This window comes from Cannabis sativa, chromosome 1 (assembly GCF_029168945.1).
Source record: "Cannabis sativa cultivar Pink pepper isolate KNU-18-1 chromosome 1, ASM2916894v1, whole genome shotgun sequence".
NCBI lineage: Eukaryota > Viridiplantae > Streptophyta > Magnoliopsida > Rosales > Cannabaceae > Cannabis > Cannabis sativa.
In genome coordinates this window covers 25057752-25074272 of record NC_083601.1, presented here as the reverse complement: position 1 = coordinate 25074272, position 16521 = coordinate 25057752, and the positions used below count along the sequence as shown (strand labels likewise).

The 16521-nt window shown below is 33.0% G+C and overlaps 2 protein-coding genes across 2 annotated transcripts; both read left to right on the top strand.

The window, feature by feature from the left end:
- Positions 1-7028: 7028 nt before the first annotated feature.
- On the top strand, positions 7029-11006 carry LOC115707917 (uncharacterized). Its single transcript, XM_030636019.2, has 4 exons — positions 7029-7445; positions 7592-7852; positions 10321-10480; positions 10605-11006. Exons 1-4 carry the CDS (start codon positions 7218-7220, stop codon positions 10781-10783), a joined length of 828 nt encoding a protein of 275 aa, XP_030491879.2. The 5' UTR covers positions 7029-7217; the 3' UTR covers positions 10784-11006.
- Positions 11007-13426: 2420 nt separating this feature from the next.
- On the top strand, positions 13427-16096 carry LOC115705620 (uncharacterized). The gene has a single exon (XM_030633008.2). The coding sequence runs from the start codon at positions 14090-14092 to the stop codon at positions 15647-15649; it is 1560 nt and encodes a 519-aa protein (XP_030488868.2). The 5' UTR covers positions 13427-14089; the 3' UTR covers positions 15650-16096.
- Positions 16097-16521: the final 425 nt, after the last annotated feature.

Below are 16521 nucleotides of genomic sequence, written 5' to 3'. Positions count from 1 at the left end.
AGCGTGTTTAGTGGCTAAAGGCTTTACTCAAAGAGAAGGTATTGATTACACTCAAAATTTTCTCACCTGTTTCCACTAAAGATTCATTCAGAATTATTATGGATATAGTTGTGCACTCTGATTCAGAGTTGCATCAAATGATTGTTAAAACTATTGTTCTGAATGGACAATTGAGTGAGCAAGTCTATATCTCTCAACCTGAAGGCTTCGAGGAAAATAGAAATGACAATTTAGTTTGCAAATTGAAATGATCTATTTATTGTCTCAAACAAGCATCTCACCAGTGGTACTTGAAGTTTGATAAGGTTGTCACACTGTTGGGTTTCATCGAGAACAAGTTTGACTAGTGTATTTATATGAAGATCAGTGGGAGTCATCATATTTTTCTTGTTCTTTATGTAGACGATATTTTACTTGCCAGCAGTGATTTGTCATTACTAAATGAGACTAAAAAATTTCTGTCTTCCAATTTTGATATGAAAGATCTTAAAGAGACATTCTATGTTTTGGGGATTGAGATCCATCGTGACAGGAATCGAAAAGTTCTTGGCTTACCTCAAGAAGCTTACGTTACTCGTGTGCTCAAAAGGTTCAACATGGATTTGTGTAAAGCTGGTTTCGTTCCTATTTTGAAAGGGACAAATTTACTAAGCAACATTGTCCCAAGAACGACTTAAAAAGAGAAGCAATGCAGAATATCCCATATGCAAGTGCGGTAGGGAGTTTGATGTATGCTTAGGTTTGTACTAGACCTGATATTGCTTTCATGGTCGATGTTCTTAGGAGATATTTATCTGATACTGGCCATGATCATTGGGTTGCAGCCAAGAAAGTTTTAAGATATTTGCAAAGAACGAAGAGTTTTATGCTTGTGTATAAGTATGTTGACAATCTTCGAGTTGTTGGTTATTCAGATTCAGATTTTGGTGGTTATGTAGATGATTTAAAGTCAACTTCTGGCTATATTTTCACTTTTGTTGGTGCTGCTATTTCTTAGAAAAAGTGTTAAATAGACTTTAATCATATCATCTACTATATATGTTGAGTTTGTCGTATGTTATGAGGCATCTTTGCAAGCTTTATGGTTAAAGAATTTGATTTTAGAGATACGACTAGTTGATCCTATTTTCTCTCCTATACTAATCTATTGTGATAATAATATTGTTGTTTTCTTTTTAAAGAATAATGAGATTAGTAGTGCTTCCAAACATATGGAAATAAAGTATCTCATTGTTAGAGACTTGGTCAAGAAAGGAGACATTGTGATAGAATATTGAAAGACCAAGTTGATGTTTGCAGATCCTCTAACTAAAGGATTAAGTGCCATATTGTTTGATAACATGTTGTTGATATGAGCATTTTGAGATTATATTTATATGTAATTTACTTGTTGATGATATGAACTACTTTGTGGGCCAATATTTTTTGATTATTGGATGTTTATGCTTTCAGTTAGGCTTTGTTATATTCTCAAGAATAATTGAATTGAAAGCATGTAGTTCATATCTTGTTGTGATCATTGCATTTTAAGTATATTTACTAAATGACAATGATATTTTGTTGGCTTAATGTTTTAAGCAAGTTTAGTGACACTTACTTATTTATTAAGTAGTGTATGTTTAATTTCACTGGCTTATTTATTAAGCATCACGGTATCAGTGAAATTGAGGACTGATAAGGATATTATGTTATTTTAAATTGATCACATGTTGAACATAATTCCTTACCACACTACTAGACTTATTGACCATGTCGATTTAATACTTTGGTATTTGTGATTATGAATGTCTTTTGTTGAGTTAAAAACAATATGATTGTCATAGTTCATTATCAAAGGTTAAATTGGACCGGTATGTTGAGATGCTATCAGAGAACTATCATTTTTAAAGTGGCCACAAATGTTTTCCTGTTGTTCAACCCATGAGTCGTTTTCAAACAAAATTATTTTAATATAATATATATATGTATTAAAATTAATGTAGCCCAAGTGGGAGAATGTTAGACTTTTATTTGGGCTTACATTAAATTTTATTGGTTTTATTAAAACTTGGGTTGATTGGATAGTTCTTTGCTGTGTTAGCCCATGTTGTTGGTGATCAATTGTTAATGGGCTTAGCATCTGTGTGTAAAGTCTAGGTGAAGCAGAAGTGTGGGCTTTTCTAGTTGACTGAAGCCTTTGATGAGCAGGCCTAGCCCAACTAGGGTTTTGTAGCTAAGTCCCCTCTTTAACTCTATAAATACATATTGTCTCATCACAATTGTATACCTTTTGATAATCAGATAAATAAACTGCTTCTGATTTAGAGATCTAGGGAGGAAGACTTAGTTGATAGTATTGCACTATCAAATTGGAGTAACTGCTGTGGATCAAATAGAGATAATTGCTATGGATCAATCAGGTACACATACCTAATTATTATATATTACTATTGTGTTCTATGTTATATACAAATAGATCTTGGGTTTATTATTAATTTTTCTAACAAAATTAACATCACGACAACTATAAATAAACTATAAAACAACCAAAAAATACTCAAAAAAAAAAAACAATCTCATGATAATTATAATACAACTATAAATAAACTATAAAACAACTGAAGAACAGTTTATTATTTCTACTGATATACATATTTTTGTAAAAAATAATTCAAATTTTAGTCTTGTAAAAATTTCTATAAATTATTAATAAAATATTTAAAATTTTATTTAGTTCATACCTTTTCACTTTTTTTTTTATTTTTTTTTATTTTTTTTATGGAATGATACCTAATTCTCTTTGAAATTCACATTTCTATACTTTCAAAAAGGGTAGTTCATAGAAACTGTCAAATTGCGATTTAAATTTGGACTGCGACATTCTGAACTGCTGTAGATCATAACTGGCGGGACCGTTTTGGATGGTCTAATTAATCCAGACTGTTTCTCACTTAATGATTTGGTTATGGTTCGTAATAGATAGCTTGCGGTTAAACCGAATCGGACTGTTTAAAATAAATAATTGATTTATATATAGGGTAAATACCATTTTGGACCCTGTATTTTGTAAAAATTACCAATTAGATCATCTATTTTGTTAAATGACGAAATAGACCCTATATTTTCCAAAATAGTATAAATAGGACCGTGAGCTCAATTTTTAAAACTTTTATTTTTTTTAATATAACCAACTTTAAGATAATTTTTAACACAAACAGATACAAAAAATGTAACCAGTTTTGTCATAACATCTCTAGATCAAATTATTATTAAGTTTTATTTTGATAAAAAAATCAGTTCAGGGTCCTATCTGTATAATTTTAGAAAATACAGAGTCAATTTTGTCATTTAACAAAACAGAGAGTCCAATTGGTAACTTTTGCAAAACACAGAGTCCAAAATAGTATTTACCCTTATATATATGACTATATGTATGTAATAAAAAAAATGTAAATAATTACCCAATTTTACCATTAATTACCCAATTAGATTAAATGAGTTTAGAGGACTAAAGATTGAACTTTTATATGTGTCAAATTTTTTATTACATGAATTATAGATTTTTATGTAACGTTTTATTTTTATATTGTTATTAATATAGATTTATTACTTATTATGTCAAATATATACTTTAAAAAATAAAAGTAAAATCTTGGTAAAAATTATATAATTACTTAAAAAATGAATAATTATAAACTCTGTTCAAATCGTGGTTTCGAACCAAATCAAACTATTTTTAAGGTTTGGTTTTAGAAATTTATTAATCTGGTTTAGTTTCCAATAAAAATTGTTATAGTGGTTTGGTTCAAAAAAAATATGAAATACTGGACAAAAACAAGAACACCAATTTTCTTTTTTTAAAAAAAACATACTCTTCTTAATTTGAAGACAAAGAGAAAGTGGTTGTGGGTGAAAAAGTGGTTAACGAGCATCAAAAGGATTTTAAATATGGTTTGGGACTGTCTGATTCACAAGCTCTGATCAAAAGAGACGTACCTTCAAATTGTCATTTTCCAAAATTATTGTTGGCTTTACAAAACTTGTCACATATCTTGATATTGGTGGTTTTCTAAAATGTTTAGTATTGCCTCAAAATGTATCCTTTTTATAAAAATAGTGTCGTTTTTTTGTTTAATTTTTATTATTTCAGGCAAAAAATATCGGTTTTCTCCGTTATTATTACAATGTGTGTCAATTTTGTCATTGTCATTTCTCAACCATGGTCATAAGCTTATTGTTGTTTAACACCGTAATGGAATGTGATGTTTAAGAGAGCTCATAAAATCAAAAATATAAATGGATGGAGTAGTAGATTAGGGGCTCGTTTGATATGTTGACTGTATTGTATTATGTTGGATTGCGTTGTATTGTATTGTATTAGTATTATTTAATACAACACAATGTTTGGTATTGACTTGTATTAATTGATCATGTAAAGTTATAATATATTTTTCTATACACTCGACCCTAACACCAATTATGGGCCCGGGTCCCGGGTTCGGGTTCGGGTCGGGATCGGGGTCCGAGTTCGGGTCGAAGTTGGGGTTCAGGTTTAGGTTGGGGTCCTGGGTCAGGGATCGAGTTTGGGTCTGGGTCCAGGCCCCGGGTCCGGGTCTGGGTTTGGGTCCTGGGTCCCGGTGCTGGGTCCGGGTATGGGTCCCAAGTCCCGGGTCGAGGTCCAGACTCGGGTCTGGGTCCGAGTCCAGGTACGAGTCTGGGTCGGGTCCGAGTCTGGGTTCGGGTCCAGGTTTGGGTAAGAGATTAGTGTTTACTCCAAATCCTTTGTAAATATAATAATACAAGCTAATATGGACTATTTGTTATGTATTAAATAATACAACATACATTAATTTTGATCGTAATAATTAATACAATACATTGCTTTATCCAAACATAGTATTATTTATTATTTAATACAATACGATCCTTAGTAGTCATAAACTGCCATATTACCACAAACGGAGGGGGTGTTCACTCCTCTCTAAAGCTACAATTGTATTTTTTAAAAAGAATATTGTCAGTAAAATTATTTGAATTATATGGTTTGTGATACTTAATTTTACAAATTGATTTTTCTTAAGGTTAACTTCTAAATCCTACTTCTTTTGATATACTATTTAACTTTCTATTAGTATACCCTTGTATGTGTTTTGATTGGTCTATAGTAAAATTGAAATAATTTAATTTTCTAAAAAATAGTAAAAAAGTAAAAAATAAATAAAAAAAAGAGTAATTTGCGGCATAGATCCCTAAGTTTAACTTCCAGTTATAAATAAATGCTTAAGTTTAATTTTCGGCAATAGTAATACTTAAGTTATATTTTTGGAACTCTGTAGGTACCTAACCGTTAAATATTAAGCCATTAAATTCACATGTCATTTTCTTATTGGTATATTTGAACTAATTTTTTCTTAAAATAATAAAAATTTAATGACTTGGACCAATCAGGGATTGCCACATGGTAATTTACTTAATCAGGTACCTACAGAAGTTTTAAAATTATAACTTATGTATTATTACCGCCAAAAATTAAACTTAGGTATTTATTTGCAAGTGAATATTAAATTTAGGTATTTATGTTGCAAAGTACTCGTAAAAAAAAAATACAAACTTGTTTCATTTTTTCCTTTTTCCTTTTTTCTTTTCTATTTTTCTTTTTTGTTTATCAGCCCAACCCTTTTTATTCTCTCTCCCTTTCATCTTCTTCTTTCTACTAGTGAACTTCCAAAGCCAGCAAGAAGTTCTGACTATCATTTTCTTCTCTATTACTCACTGTCCTATCTTTGCTTGAACCCCAATCTAACTAGCCTTAGACCATCATATCACCCCAAAATCTAGGTCTTCGTCACCCTCAGGTTTTCCCTTTTCCTTCAACCTAATGCCATCGCCATCACCTCCCTCAAGCCCTGCTTCTCTCAGATATGTTCAAGCTAGACTACCTTAAGATCACACCATCATCCCCTGTTTGTTTAATGCCCTGTCGTCCCCATATTTCCCTTTCACACTTTTTTCTTTTCGCTGCCTATATCTAAAATATTTTGAGCAAAATAGGTCTTTAGCGAGAGGTTTGAAAATGCCTTGTTATTGAAGCATTACCCCGCAATGGCTTGATCTTAGCATTTTCGAAGTTCGACAAGCCAACCTCCAGTTTTGGATTTTGGATCGATGATGGTGGAAGGCGAGAAGGAGAGAAGATGATGAACAGAGAGCTTGCAAAAAAATAAAAAGGTGGTCGGTTGAGTAGATTTAGGGCTGACCCTAAGCATAGGCAGGCTAGGCCCGCGCCTAGAGCCCACTCATTTTAGGGGCCCAAATAAAAAAATATATTTTAAAAAATATCATTTATCTTTATAGTAAGGGTCCAATTTTTTTTTTTTGCCTATGACCTATTTCAACTCAGGACCGACCCTGAGTAGATTGGTATGGGCAGTGAGCTTGTTCTTGGGCCTCTCCATCAATGAGGATTTTATGGCCATAAATGAGCCTGTTCCACAAAGAAGAAAAACAAAGAGATAGACGTGAACAACCAAGAGAGAACACAAATAAAAAATATAAATGTTTTTATTTATTTTTAATAATTTTTATAATTTAAATTATTTTTAATTAAAATTATTATTTGAACCAACAAATTTTTATTACTTGACATTTTTGTCAACACTTAATAGATTTGTTAAATTGGGTACCGACGGAGTTACAAAAAAACGTGATCTTGAGGACTATTACTATCATTTTTTAAGATTGTGGACTTATTTACATCAAATTTTTTTTTTGGAGATTTATGTCGCAATTTGTCATTTTTATAAATAATTTTATAAAATTACATGATGTATTTGTTTCATCATTCAAAAAAAAAAATTAGTTTAATTTTTTTAAAATAATCGTGTAAATTATTTTAATTTTTGGCGTGACTTTTTTTTATTTTATAAATTATTTTCATTTTTCTAAGATATGTTAAATAACATTTTGGAGTTAACTTTGTTTTAATTAATCCTTGTTTTTAGTCGTAGACTCAATACATATAACATATATAAATTGTCGTTTTGCATTTAAAGGAAGACGTTTAGAAAACTCACAAGAGTAATGACTGGTACCCCATGGAGTTGGACTTGGAGCCATCTCGATCTCTCATCCTTTCATTTTACTTCTTCTTTTTCTTATTATTAACACTATTATCTCATCGCCATTCTCCACTCCACACGTTCCTTTTCTTCTGAGTTCTTTCATCACCAATCAACACCATGGCAGCCACGCTCACCCTTCTCAACCTCCCCGTTCTTCCTCAAAAGCCAAACCCATCTATCTCTATCTCTAATAATCCCACCAAACTTCTGATCCCCCAATCCCAATCTCATACCAAACTCTCCTCTACTAACTCACAAATATTCATCAATGAAGCTTTTGCCCACCTACAGTCTGCTTCTCTTCCCCTTACAGCACTCACATTACCCTTCTTCTTTGACCCTCAGGTAACTCCTCTTCTAAATCTTCACTTGGGTTGTGATTTTTTGATCTGGGTTATTTCATATTTCGCATTCGGATCCAAAATTTTCACTTGGGGTAGTGGGCTTTGTTTATTGGTAAATCCAATTGACATTTGCATGTGATTGGGCAGAATGCAGCAGCTGCAGGTGGGCAATTCGGAATATTGGAGGGAAGGTCATTTGCTCTGGTTCACCCCATTGTGATGGGTGGTTTGTTCGTGTACACGCTATGGGCAGGCTACTTGGGTTGGCAATGGAGGCGAGTTAGGACCATTCAGAATGAAATTAATGAGCTGAAGAAGCAAGTTAAGCCTGTACCAGTTACTCCAGAAGGGAAACCTGTGGAAGCACCACCATCTCCCGTTGACCTTAAAATTCAGCAACTAACAGAGGTAGGCTTTAATATAATGTTATATATTATATTATATGTTACTGTATTGAGGAAAGCCCCACATTGTTTTGTGGAAACTGATTTGAAGTCTTAATTTTGCATTCCATCAGGATCCCTAGCTCAGGGACAAAAAAAATGAATTTTCTTGATTTATAATATTTGATGGGTCATGGACACTTTAGAAATGAGGGGTCATTGGGATATTTCTAAGCAAACATATAATAAGAAGTTCATTTTTGAATTATGTCTGTTGAACCAAAAAGGTTATTATTATTATTATTTTATAAATAAAATAGGTTGCTTTTACAGTGCACCTTTTGCATTGATGAATTTTTTACCTATTTCTGCACTTTTTTAATTTTTTTTTTGAATTTCTTAAAATTTTAGAAGATATCTTAATAACTATAACGTATATGATTATGAAATAAAAATTAACTAAAAAAATATTTTAAATACCAAAATAAATAAAAATATTATGGAATGTATTGTAAAATTATTCAAAAAAATATTTCCTCCACTTCACCACTTTCCCTTAAGAGTTGATTTTAAACATAATAAAAAAAAAGTGAAAAACAACAAATAGTGAAACAATCATTTTCTCTATTGTTCCAATCCATCACCTCTTTCTCTTTGACTGACTTTAAAAGTATAAGTCAATGTGAAATGCACAATTAAAGAAGAGAATAGAAACCTTAATAAAAAAATAGTTGTTAACGGCCAAATTCTTCATAAATGTTTTTATGTTCCTCTTTGATTCATTAGGTTTCAGAATATAAATTTATACATGATACATAATTAAGAAGAAAAGACAAATATCTATGTGGTTGTACTGCCAAATTCATCACAAATTGTTATGTTTCTTCTTGATTTATCAGACTTTGAAAAATAAGTAAATGTATGATACAAAATCAAATAAAAATCCTAAATAAGATAGATGTTATACTGTCAACAATTTTTTTTAATAATTAAGTTGATCTCAGAGCATACATACATATGTTGATTTCAAAAGAAAAAAAAGCATACACACATATTAGAAAAAGGAAAATATTCAGATTTCGTAGGCTTCTGATATGGTTATACATATGTAAAACTGCATTTGAAGTTTTCTAACACAAAAGATAAGTGTTTGGTTTATGCATACAAAAGAAAATGTGATCACATTTGGTTTAAAAATAAAATAAACCCTTGAAAATCCTTAACTGATCACCATTACTATGCCTCTAGAGCCTCTTAGAAAAGCCTGTTGATGATGAGGTCATAACTACTCTGAAAGTGTATAGGATGGTAATATAAATGAATGTGTATAGAATTGGACATTGTTCATCCTCTCTAATACTTTCATAATTATATACTACACGAACCAAGGGTGGCCTAATCCACCTTCAATAGCCACCATGTCCGAATTCATTTGACATGTAAGTAAACGTCTAACAATCATTCATATATACAATCATGGCACTGAAGTCAATTTCTTAAAAGTTGCTCATCATGTAATGTATCAATTATATACATATATGTAGTCAGGCCAAATCATTAAAAATTATATTGGACACTGTTCAAAGATATATAATGTAAAGGAGTCGAATACTGATTCAATGAGAGCAAATTAGAATTTAAAGCAGTAAGAAATATTCCCATAAAATTCTGATAGTGACTAAAAATTATAAGTCATTCTGCTTTGCCCAAAATATTCTCTCAAATTTTGTTGGGTCCAACTTTAAAATATAAGATTATAAATTATTTGACACAAACTTTCGAGTAATTTTGAATTTTATTTCACAGTTGTTTTGAATTATAACTCTGGTATCTAAATTCATTCAAGTGAGATTATAAATTTGAGTTTCAATTTAACATAAACTCAATGTATTCAAAGAATAGAAGATTACCAGAAAAATTGATGAACTATGTTCGACTTGATTCGTAGGCAACCTAATTAGTAAAATTAGATACAGACTTACAATCACACATTCTCAAATTTCTCGCAAGGTCATCACCTGAACAAAATTCTAAATGGGAGATCATTCACCTTAATAAATTTTTTTAGTAAAGTCATTTATCTCAAAATATCAATTGAGTTAATTCTTTACAAAGTTCTGGAAGATAAAAAAAATCCTTGAACTTCGCTCAACTTGATTGCTAAATGATAAAGAATTCCATAACATGATCATATACCGGTATTTTTCAGTTCAAAATCTCAAATGCCCTATTCCAGATTACTATTAGCTTGATCTAAAGAAAGTATGTAGGAAGTCCAATATCGTAATTATAATCAAAAGGTTTTCCTTTCACAAAAAGATTAGATGGGTCAAATTTAAATTAATAAACTCGGCCTAAGTGAAATTGTATTTGTATTTATTTTAAATATTTTTGTTTGACAACGTCTTTGATTGCTTTTGTCGTTTCTGATGCTGATATTCTTCATGTGCTTACTTCGATGTAGTGTCTGATAATTTGTTATTTCCACTTCAGGAGAGGAAGGAGTTGTTAAAAGGGTCTTACAGGGATAGACACTTCAATGCAGGCTCCATACTTTTAGGATTCGGAGTCCTTGAGGCTGTAGGTGGATGTCTCAACACATGGTTGAGAACAGGAAAGCTATTCCCGGGGCCTCATTTGTTTGCAGGAGCAGGTAAAGTATCTGAATGTTGTCCCTAAGATCAGAAAGCTAATTGAATTTAATTCTTAAGGGAAATACCTTCAGTAGGGTTGGTTTTTTGAATTTTGTTTTGATTTTCATTTCCGGCTTTGAACAGGCATCACAGTTTTGTGGGCAGCCGCAGCCGCCCTTGTACCTGCAATGCAAAAGGGAAATGATACAGCAAGAAATCTTCACATTGCTTTAAACGCAGCAAATGTTCTGCTTTTTGTATGGCAAATACCCACTGGACTTGATATTGTCCTTAAGGTGTTTGAATTCACTACTTGGCCTTAAGCTGCACATAGTTCAAAGAGAGTTGTATACTTATATGTGCTTCACCTATTGCTGCAACTGCGCCATCTTCAGTTTCTGAAGTTCTATTACTACATAAATATTTTTTTCTTCATGTAACATCTTCAGTTTCAAGCTGGTATTAGTTGATTGTATATGTTTATTTGATAATGATGTTGTAGAATGATAACATTCCATTCGAAATTCATTTTCTTAATTGGCAGTATCTCTGTTTGTCTGGCTATTAGTATACCAACTAACACAATAAATTTTTCCTCCTTCACCAGACACAAGTTGCATAAAGGCATAAAGCAAAGGTAAACAGATATTCATAATTCTTCTCACTTACAGTCCCATTGCCATGGATTCCTCTTCTTCTACTTGCTTTTCTGCAGTTTCAATCTTGGTAAGTTCACACTCATTCTCTAACTTGTCATTTTCATGTATACCTTAAGATGAAAAAAACCTGATAGTCTTGGTAATATGTTATCCTCAAACCATGCTAGAGAAACGAATACCAGACTCTTTCACCATGGAATTTCTTCATAAGTGACCAAAGACAAAAATTTAAGTGTTCAGAAAAAGGTTTCCTGGGACTCAATATGTGCCTTCCCTAAAACCCAAGGCAAGGATAAAAGTTCCTTTTCCATTGTTTCCAGTATTATGATAATGCAAGTTTGAGTATCTCTCACAAACAACAATTTCTCAAAGCTTAAACTTATTCGAGCTGCTTCCCCTTTCCTATATTAACAATACATTTAAGACCACATTTAGGTGTCATTATCATACTAATTAATTAGTACTTTAGTAGCTTTATGTAGACGAAAGTCACAGGACAATGTTAGTTAAATAATAAATAAATAAAAGCATTTAACTTTCTGGTCAGTGTCGTTTATCTAACACTATACTTGTTGACGAAATCTAGGAACTTGCTTTCACTGATTTTCTTTTTTAATATATATGATATATGATGTTCCTTTTCAAGGCTGTCTTAGTTGTAAAATAGAATCACTAAAGGAGGGTTATATCCATTCAATTGACCACTGCATGAACAATTTAAAGTATCAATCTTTTCTTGCACAAGCAATTTTCATTTGTTCTTTTTTTTTTCTTTCTTATTTTTCTATTTTTGGGAGAGAAGATAACTATTATCAAATCCAATGGTACTGAGCAATATTACTGGATACAATGAATGTTTTGTACTAATTTGTAGTGCAAATACTATATAGTAATTTTTTTTTGAATGGTGCATGACCTAATGAGTTGTAGAATGAGGTGATGGTCTGTTAGATTTGACAGTACTTTGAGCATGATAAGTATTCAGGAGTGTTTGAGTAAATTTTGGAGAGTTTTTTTTAGAAGTTCTTCTTCCCAAACGAAAGTTTTTCAAGAAGCTCTTTTGAATATATATAGAGTAAATGTATTGAGTTTAATATAAATTCAGATTTATAATAAATATCAACTACAGATATTAATTGACTAACTAAAAAATATCTCTAAGTATTATTAGGGTTATTTATATAATATGCAATCCGTGATCTCAAATCCTTACTATTCATGACCAAATTATTTGAGACTAGACTAAATAAATTTGGTGTCAATAATTTCGTCAATTCGGACCGTTTATAATTCTTTAGTTCGGTTTTAGTTTTAAAATTCTTGTCCGTAGTTCAAACTAAATCAAACCGTCTAATTCTTTATATACCTTAATCAGGGACTGACCCACTTGTGTTAATGTGGGGCTACAAAAATATTGTCTTTTGATTTTTTTTTTTAATTTGATAATTATAGACCAAAATAATAGAGAACCTCCCACAAAATTAAATAAATCTAGTAAGAGTGATTATATAAATATTTTTTAATAATAAAAAGTCCCCACAAAAAAAAAAATCGTGAGTCCGTACCTTAATGTGATTTTTTTTATTGAAAATTGATATTTACGGATAATTTTAAATATACTATTGATAAATATTTTAATATTATTTTAAAAATATCTATTTTTATTATTATTTACATATTATAAGCATTAAAATAATGAAATTTAATAAAAAAATAAAATAAAAAATAGATCATTTACAAACTACAAATGATGATTTCGAACCAAATTAATCTGTTGGTTTAGTTTGAACATTTAATTGACATGGTTTAATTTTAAATATAAAAAATCAACTTTATTAATTTGGTTCTAAAAAAAAAAAAAATTTGGACTAAACCAATTCATGAACACCCCTAAATACTATAACAACTAATAAACAAAAACAAATTCCCTTTTCCCATCTATATAAGAAATATCTCCAAATTGTACTAACTAAAAAAAAATTCTGACTAAATACTAACATGTACCCCCAATATAAGATCACTTGACCCATTAAAGACACAAGATAACTTTATACTATCTCTTCATGTATTTGTGGTTGCTTGTTTTGTCATAAGTTGTTGTTGCTCAATAATAAATTTATTCATTCTTAATCGTGTTTTAATTTGATCCAATTCAATTAAATCATATTTTCTGTACATAAAGTTTGCATGTAATGTTAGATATTAGAGAATATTATTTTACATGAATTAAATATAAAAATATTATTACTAATTAATTTTGAGGTAAAAGTATGTATTTCTAGTACTGAAATAGCACAAAATTTAGAGTTCTATATTAAAGTGTGATCTCGTACAAATTTTGCATTATTATAGAGTTTTAGAGTATTAAAGCTAATATCTCCAATTTAAATTATGCTGTCAATCAAGCTAAATATTACAATAAAAGGGTAACTGTTGAAGCATTATGAAGTAAAAAGAAAAAGGGTTATTGAGAAGAAAGAAACAAAAAAAATAAATAAATAAATAAAAGAAAAGAAAAGAAAAGTGAAAGATGGTCATTATAGGCATATATATATAGAGAGAGAGAATCACAAAATCAAAAGCTTCAGCAAGCAAAGTGAGTGAGAAGACAGACTCAGACAGACAAAACAACAATACAAAAAATCCTTAACTGTGAAAGTGAGAATCTAATTACAGTTTGAAATAGTATGTTTAGTGACGTTTAAGGCATTTGATGAAATAGAATCTAAAGAAAAATGAGAAAAATGGTTTTGCTTGGCTGTTGCACTATATGAGATGAATCAGATGCTTTCCGTATTCCTCTTTCGCGTGTATCTCATGTTTTTGTTTCTTTTAATTTAATTCAGAATACATTATAGTTGTAAAAACTATAAATAACAACACAAACCAACCATTTTTCTACGTGCCGATTTCTTTTGTTTTCCCATTCTACTACTACTACTCTTTCCCAACACACCAAAACTTGTCATCATGGCAGCTCAACCACCAGCTCGTCCATGGTTCCGTTTAGGTTCTATAGTCCGCCCAAGCCCAATGGCTGCCCCTGCCCCTGCACCAGCACCAGCACCAGCACCAGCACCTGCCCCTGCCCCTGCACCTGCACCTGCGCAGGCGGCACCTATACGGGGACCTGCACCTGCTCAGCCACCAGCAACACAACCTATACGGGGACCTGCACCTGCTCAGCCACCAGCAGCACAACCTATACGGGCACCTGCACCCGCCCCGGCCCCCGCACCCACACCCGCGCCTGGACCTGCTCCAACACCAGCAGCAGCCCCTTCTCCAACTCCAGCACCAGCACCAGCACCTGCTCCAACTCCAGCCCCAGCCACCGTACGGGCACCAATACCAGCTCCAGCTCCTGCAACTGTACGGGCAATCGCACCAGCACCAGCTCCCGCTCCCGCTCCAGCCCCCGCAATCGTAAGGGCACCAGTCCCAGCAATGACACCAGCACCTGCCCCTGCCCCTGCTCCTGGACCTATAACTAGGCCTACAATGATGAGGCCATTAGGTCCAGTAGTAACCCCAGCCCCAGTTGCCACTCCAGCCCCAGCTCCAGCTCCAGCGCCTTTGCGTCCTACTTTCACTGTTGTTGCACCGCAGCCAGTGCCTGTTGCCGCAGCTTCGTCTGATTCACTGTCAACACAAAAGTCAAGATCACCTCCACCAGCTTCTTCCAACAACGCAATTCCCATCACCGCCAGTTCGTCCGTGCCTTCCTCTCCTAGGACCACTTCCAGAGGTTTGACAACACAACAGAGTAGCCCTCCTCCTCCTTCAAGAGCCACTAGTACTACCATTGCTCCATCTGCCCGTTTGACCAGTCCTGTTCAGTCTCCCAAAGCAGTAAAGCCAACGAGTCAAACTCAAAGCACCTTGGCACGTGAGCCTCCGCCTACTTTCACTCTGCCTCGTGCTATGAGAACCACCAATGCAGAGCCTGAAGCAGAGCAAAAAACCGTTCTTGTTCAAAAGACAGTTGAGAAGCCTAGGCAGTGGTTCAGCAGTGGCAACACCACTAGCCAAAGCGGTCACCTTGGCTCCTTGAATAAACCAAAAGAAAAAAGCTCTGACAAACACTCTTCCGACTCTGATGCTATGGGAATGAGGATTATAACCATTGCAGGTGAAAACAAAGGGGCTTTCATGGAACTCATCAAGTCTCCCAGTAAACATGAATCAAGTGAAAAATCCAGATATATTTACAAGGGGACGGGGAAATTCGCGAGAAATGGCGGCGAGTCTGAGCGCAAAAGCAGCAGCAGCAGCAGCGGGAGCAGCAGCAGTAGTGGCGAGGAAGGGAAGTCGAAGAAGGACAAGAGTTTCAAAGCTAGCAAGGCCAAGAATGGTTCACTGCCAATGAGTGCTTTCATGAACAGCAATGTTCAAGGCATTAACAATTCCATTATGTTCAACAGTTCTTGCACTCACCATGATCCAGGGGTTCACCTTGCTCTTACAAGGAAGCCAAATGGAGGTGGATTTCAAGTGAAGGAACGTGTCTCTGGCCATGATCATAACTAGACATGACACAACTGAGAAAGTCACAACCCAAGCTTCTCTTTTCTTTTTCTTTTTTTTTTTAATTTTATTTATTAATTATATGTTTGAAATTAGGAGAGAAAAAACATATATGCTTGTGATGGTGGAATAATAAAAAGCGTGATGTTCTATGGTGAGGTTGTGAAAGGAAAAAAAAGAGGGTATGGTTTCCGATTCTTTGCGGTCAGCTTCTCCTTTGGTGGAGTTTGACGTAAGGTTTTTAGTATCTATGGCCTATTGTTAGATAATATAATATAATAACTCTGGTTCGTTGGCTTAGCAGAGATCTTTTCCAGCAAGGTAACTATTGAGTGTGTATTGCCAACTGCCATTGATAAATTATATGATCCATATATACTATCATATTTCTTATGATGGTTTCTATTTTTAGATTCTAAATAAAGAAAATGTATTGTCATTTGTTCTTCCTTTCCTTGTTGCTTCCATTTTTCTTCTACTATATACTATACAGATACTGTTATTAGCTTCTTTAATGGAGAGCGAACACAACTGTGACACTATATACTCATGAATTCATTTGTTACTATTTTCTTTATTTACCAGTTTGTCGTTAATTTGGTCACTTTTGAGATGGTTAGATAGTTCACACCAGTAACTGGTCTGGATTCCAACCATTTAAGCGCCATCTTTTTATTATGGCTACAGTCCATCCATTATGTATATATTTATATAGTTTAGTGGGTGAAATCAGGCATCTTCTACAGCTTGTACCAGTGCTGGCTTATGCTTTTGAAGATAAGCCTACTTGACAATGTTCCAACTAATAGCACAGATATCTATGACTATCAAACCATTTCATTTTAAAAAAGAATCCGAAGCTTTCATTTTTCTTA

Excerpts from the sequence above, each read along its gene's own strand:
- LOC115707917 (XM_030636019.2), top strand. The coding sequence starts at position 7,218 with ATGGCAGCCACGCTCACCCTTCTCAACCTCCCCGTTCTTCCTCAAAAG. Across the intron at positions 7,446-7,591 it reads CCTTCTTCTTTGACCCTCAG|AATGCAGCAGCTGCAGGTGG; the intron begins GTAACTCCTCTT and ends GTGATTGGGCAG. Across the intron at positions 7,853-10,320 it reads AAATTCAGCAACTAACAGAG|GAGAGGAAGGAGTTGTTAAA; the intron begins GTAGGCTTTAAT and ends TTTCCACTTCAG.
- LOC115705620 (XM_030633008.2), top strand. The coding sequence starts at position 14,090 with ATGGCAGCTCAACCACCAGCTCGTCCATGGTTCCGTTTAGGTTCTATA.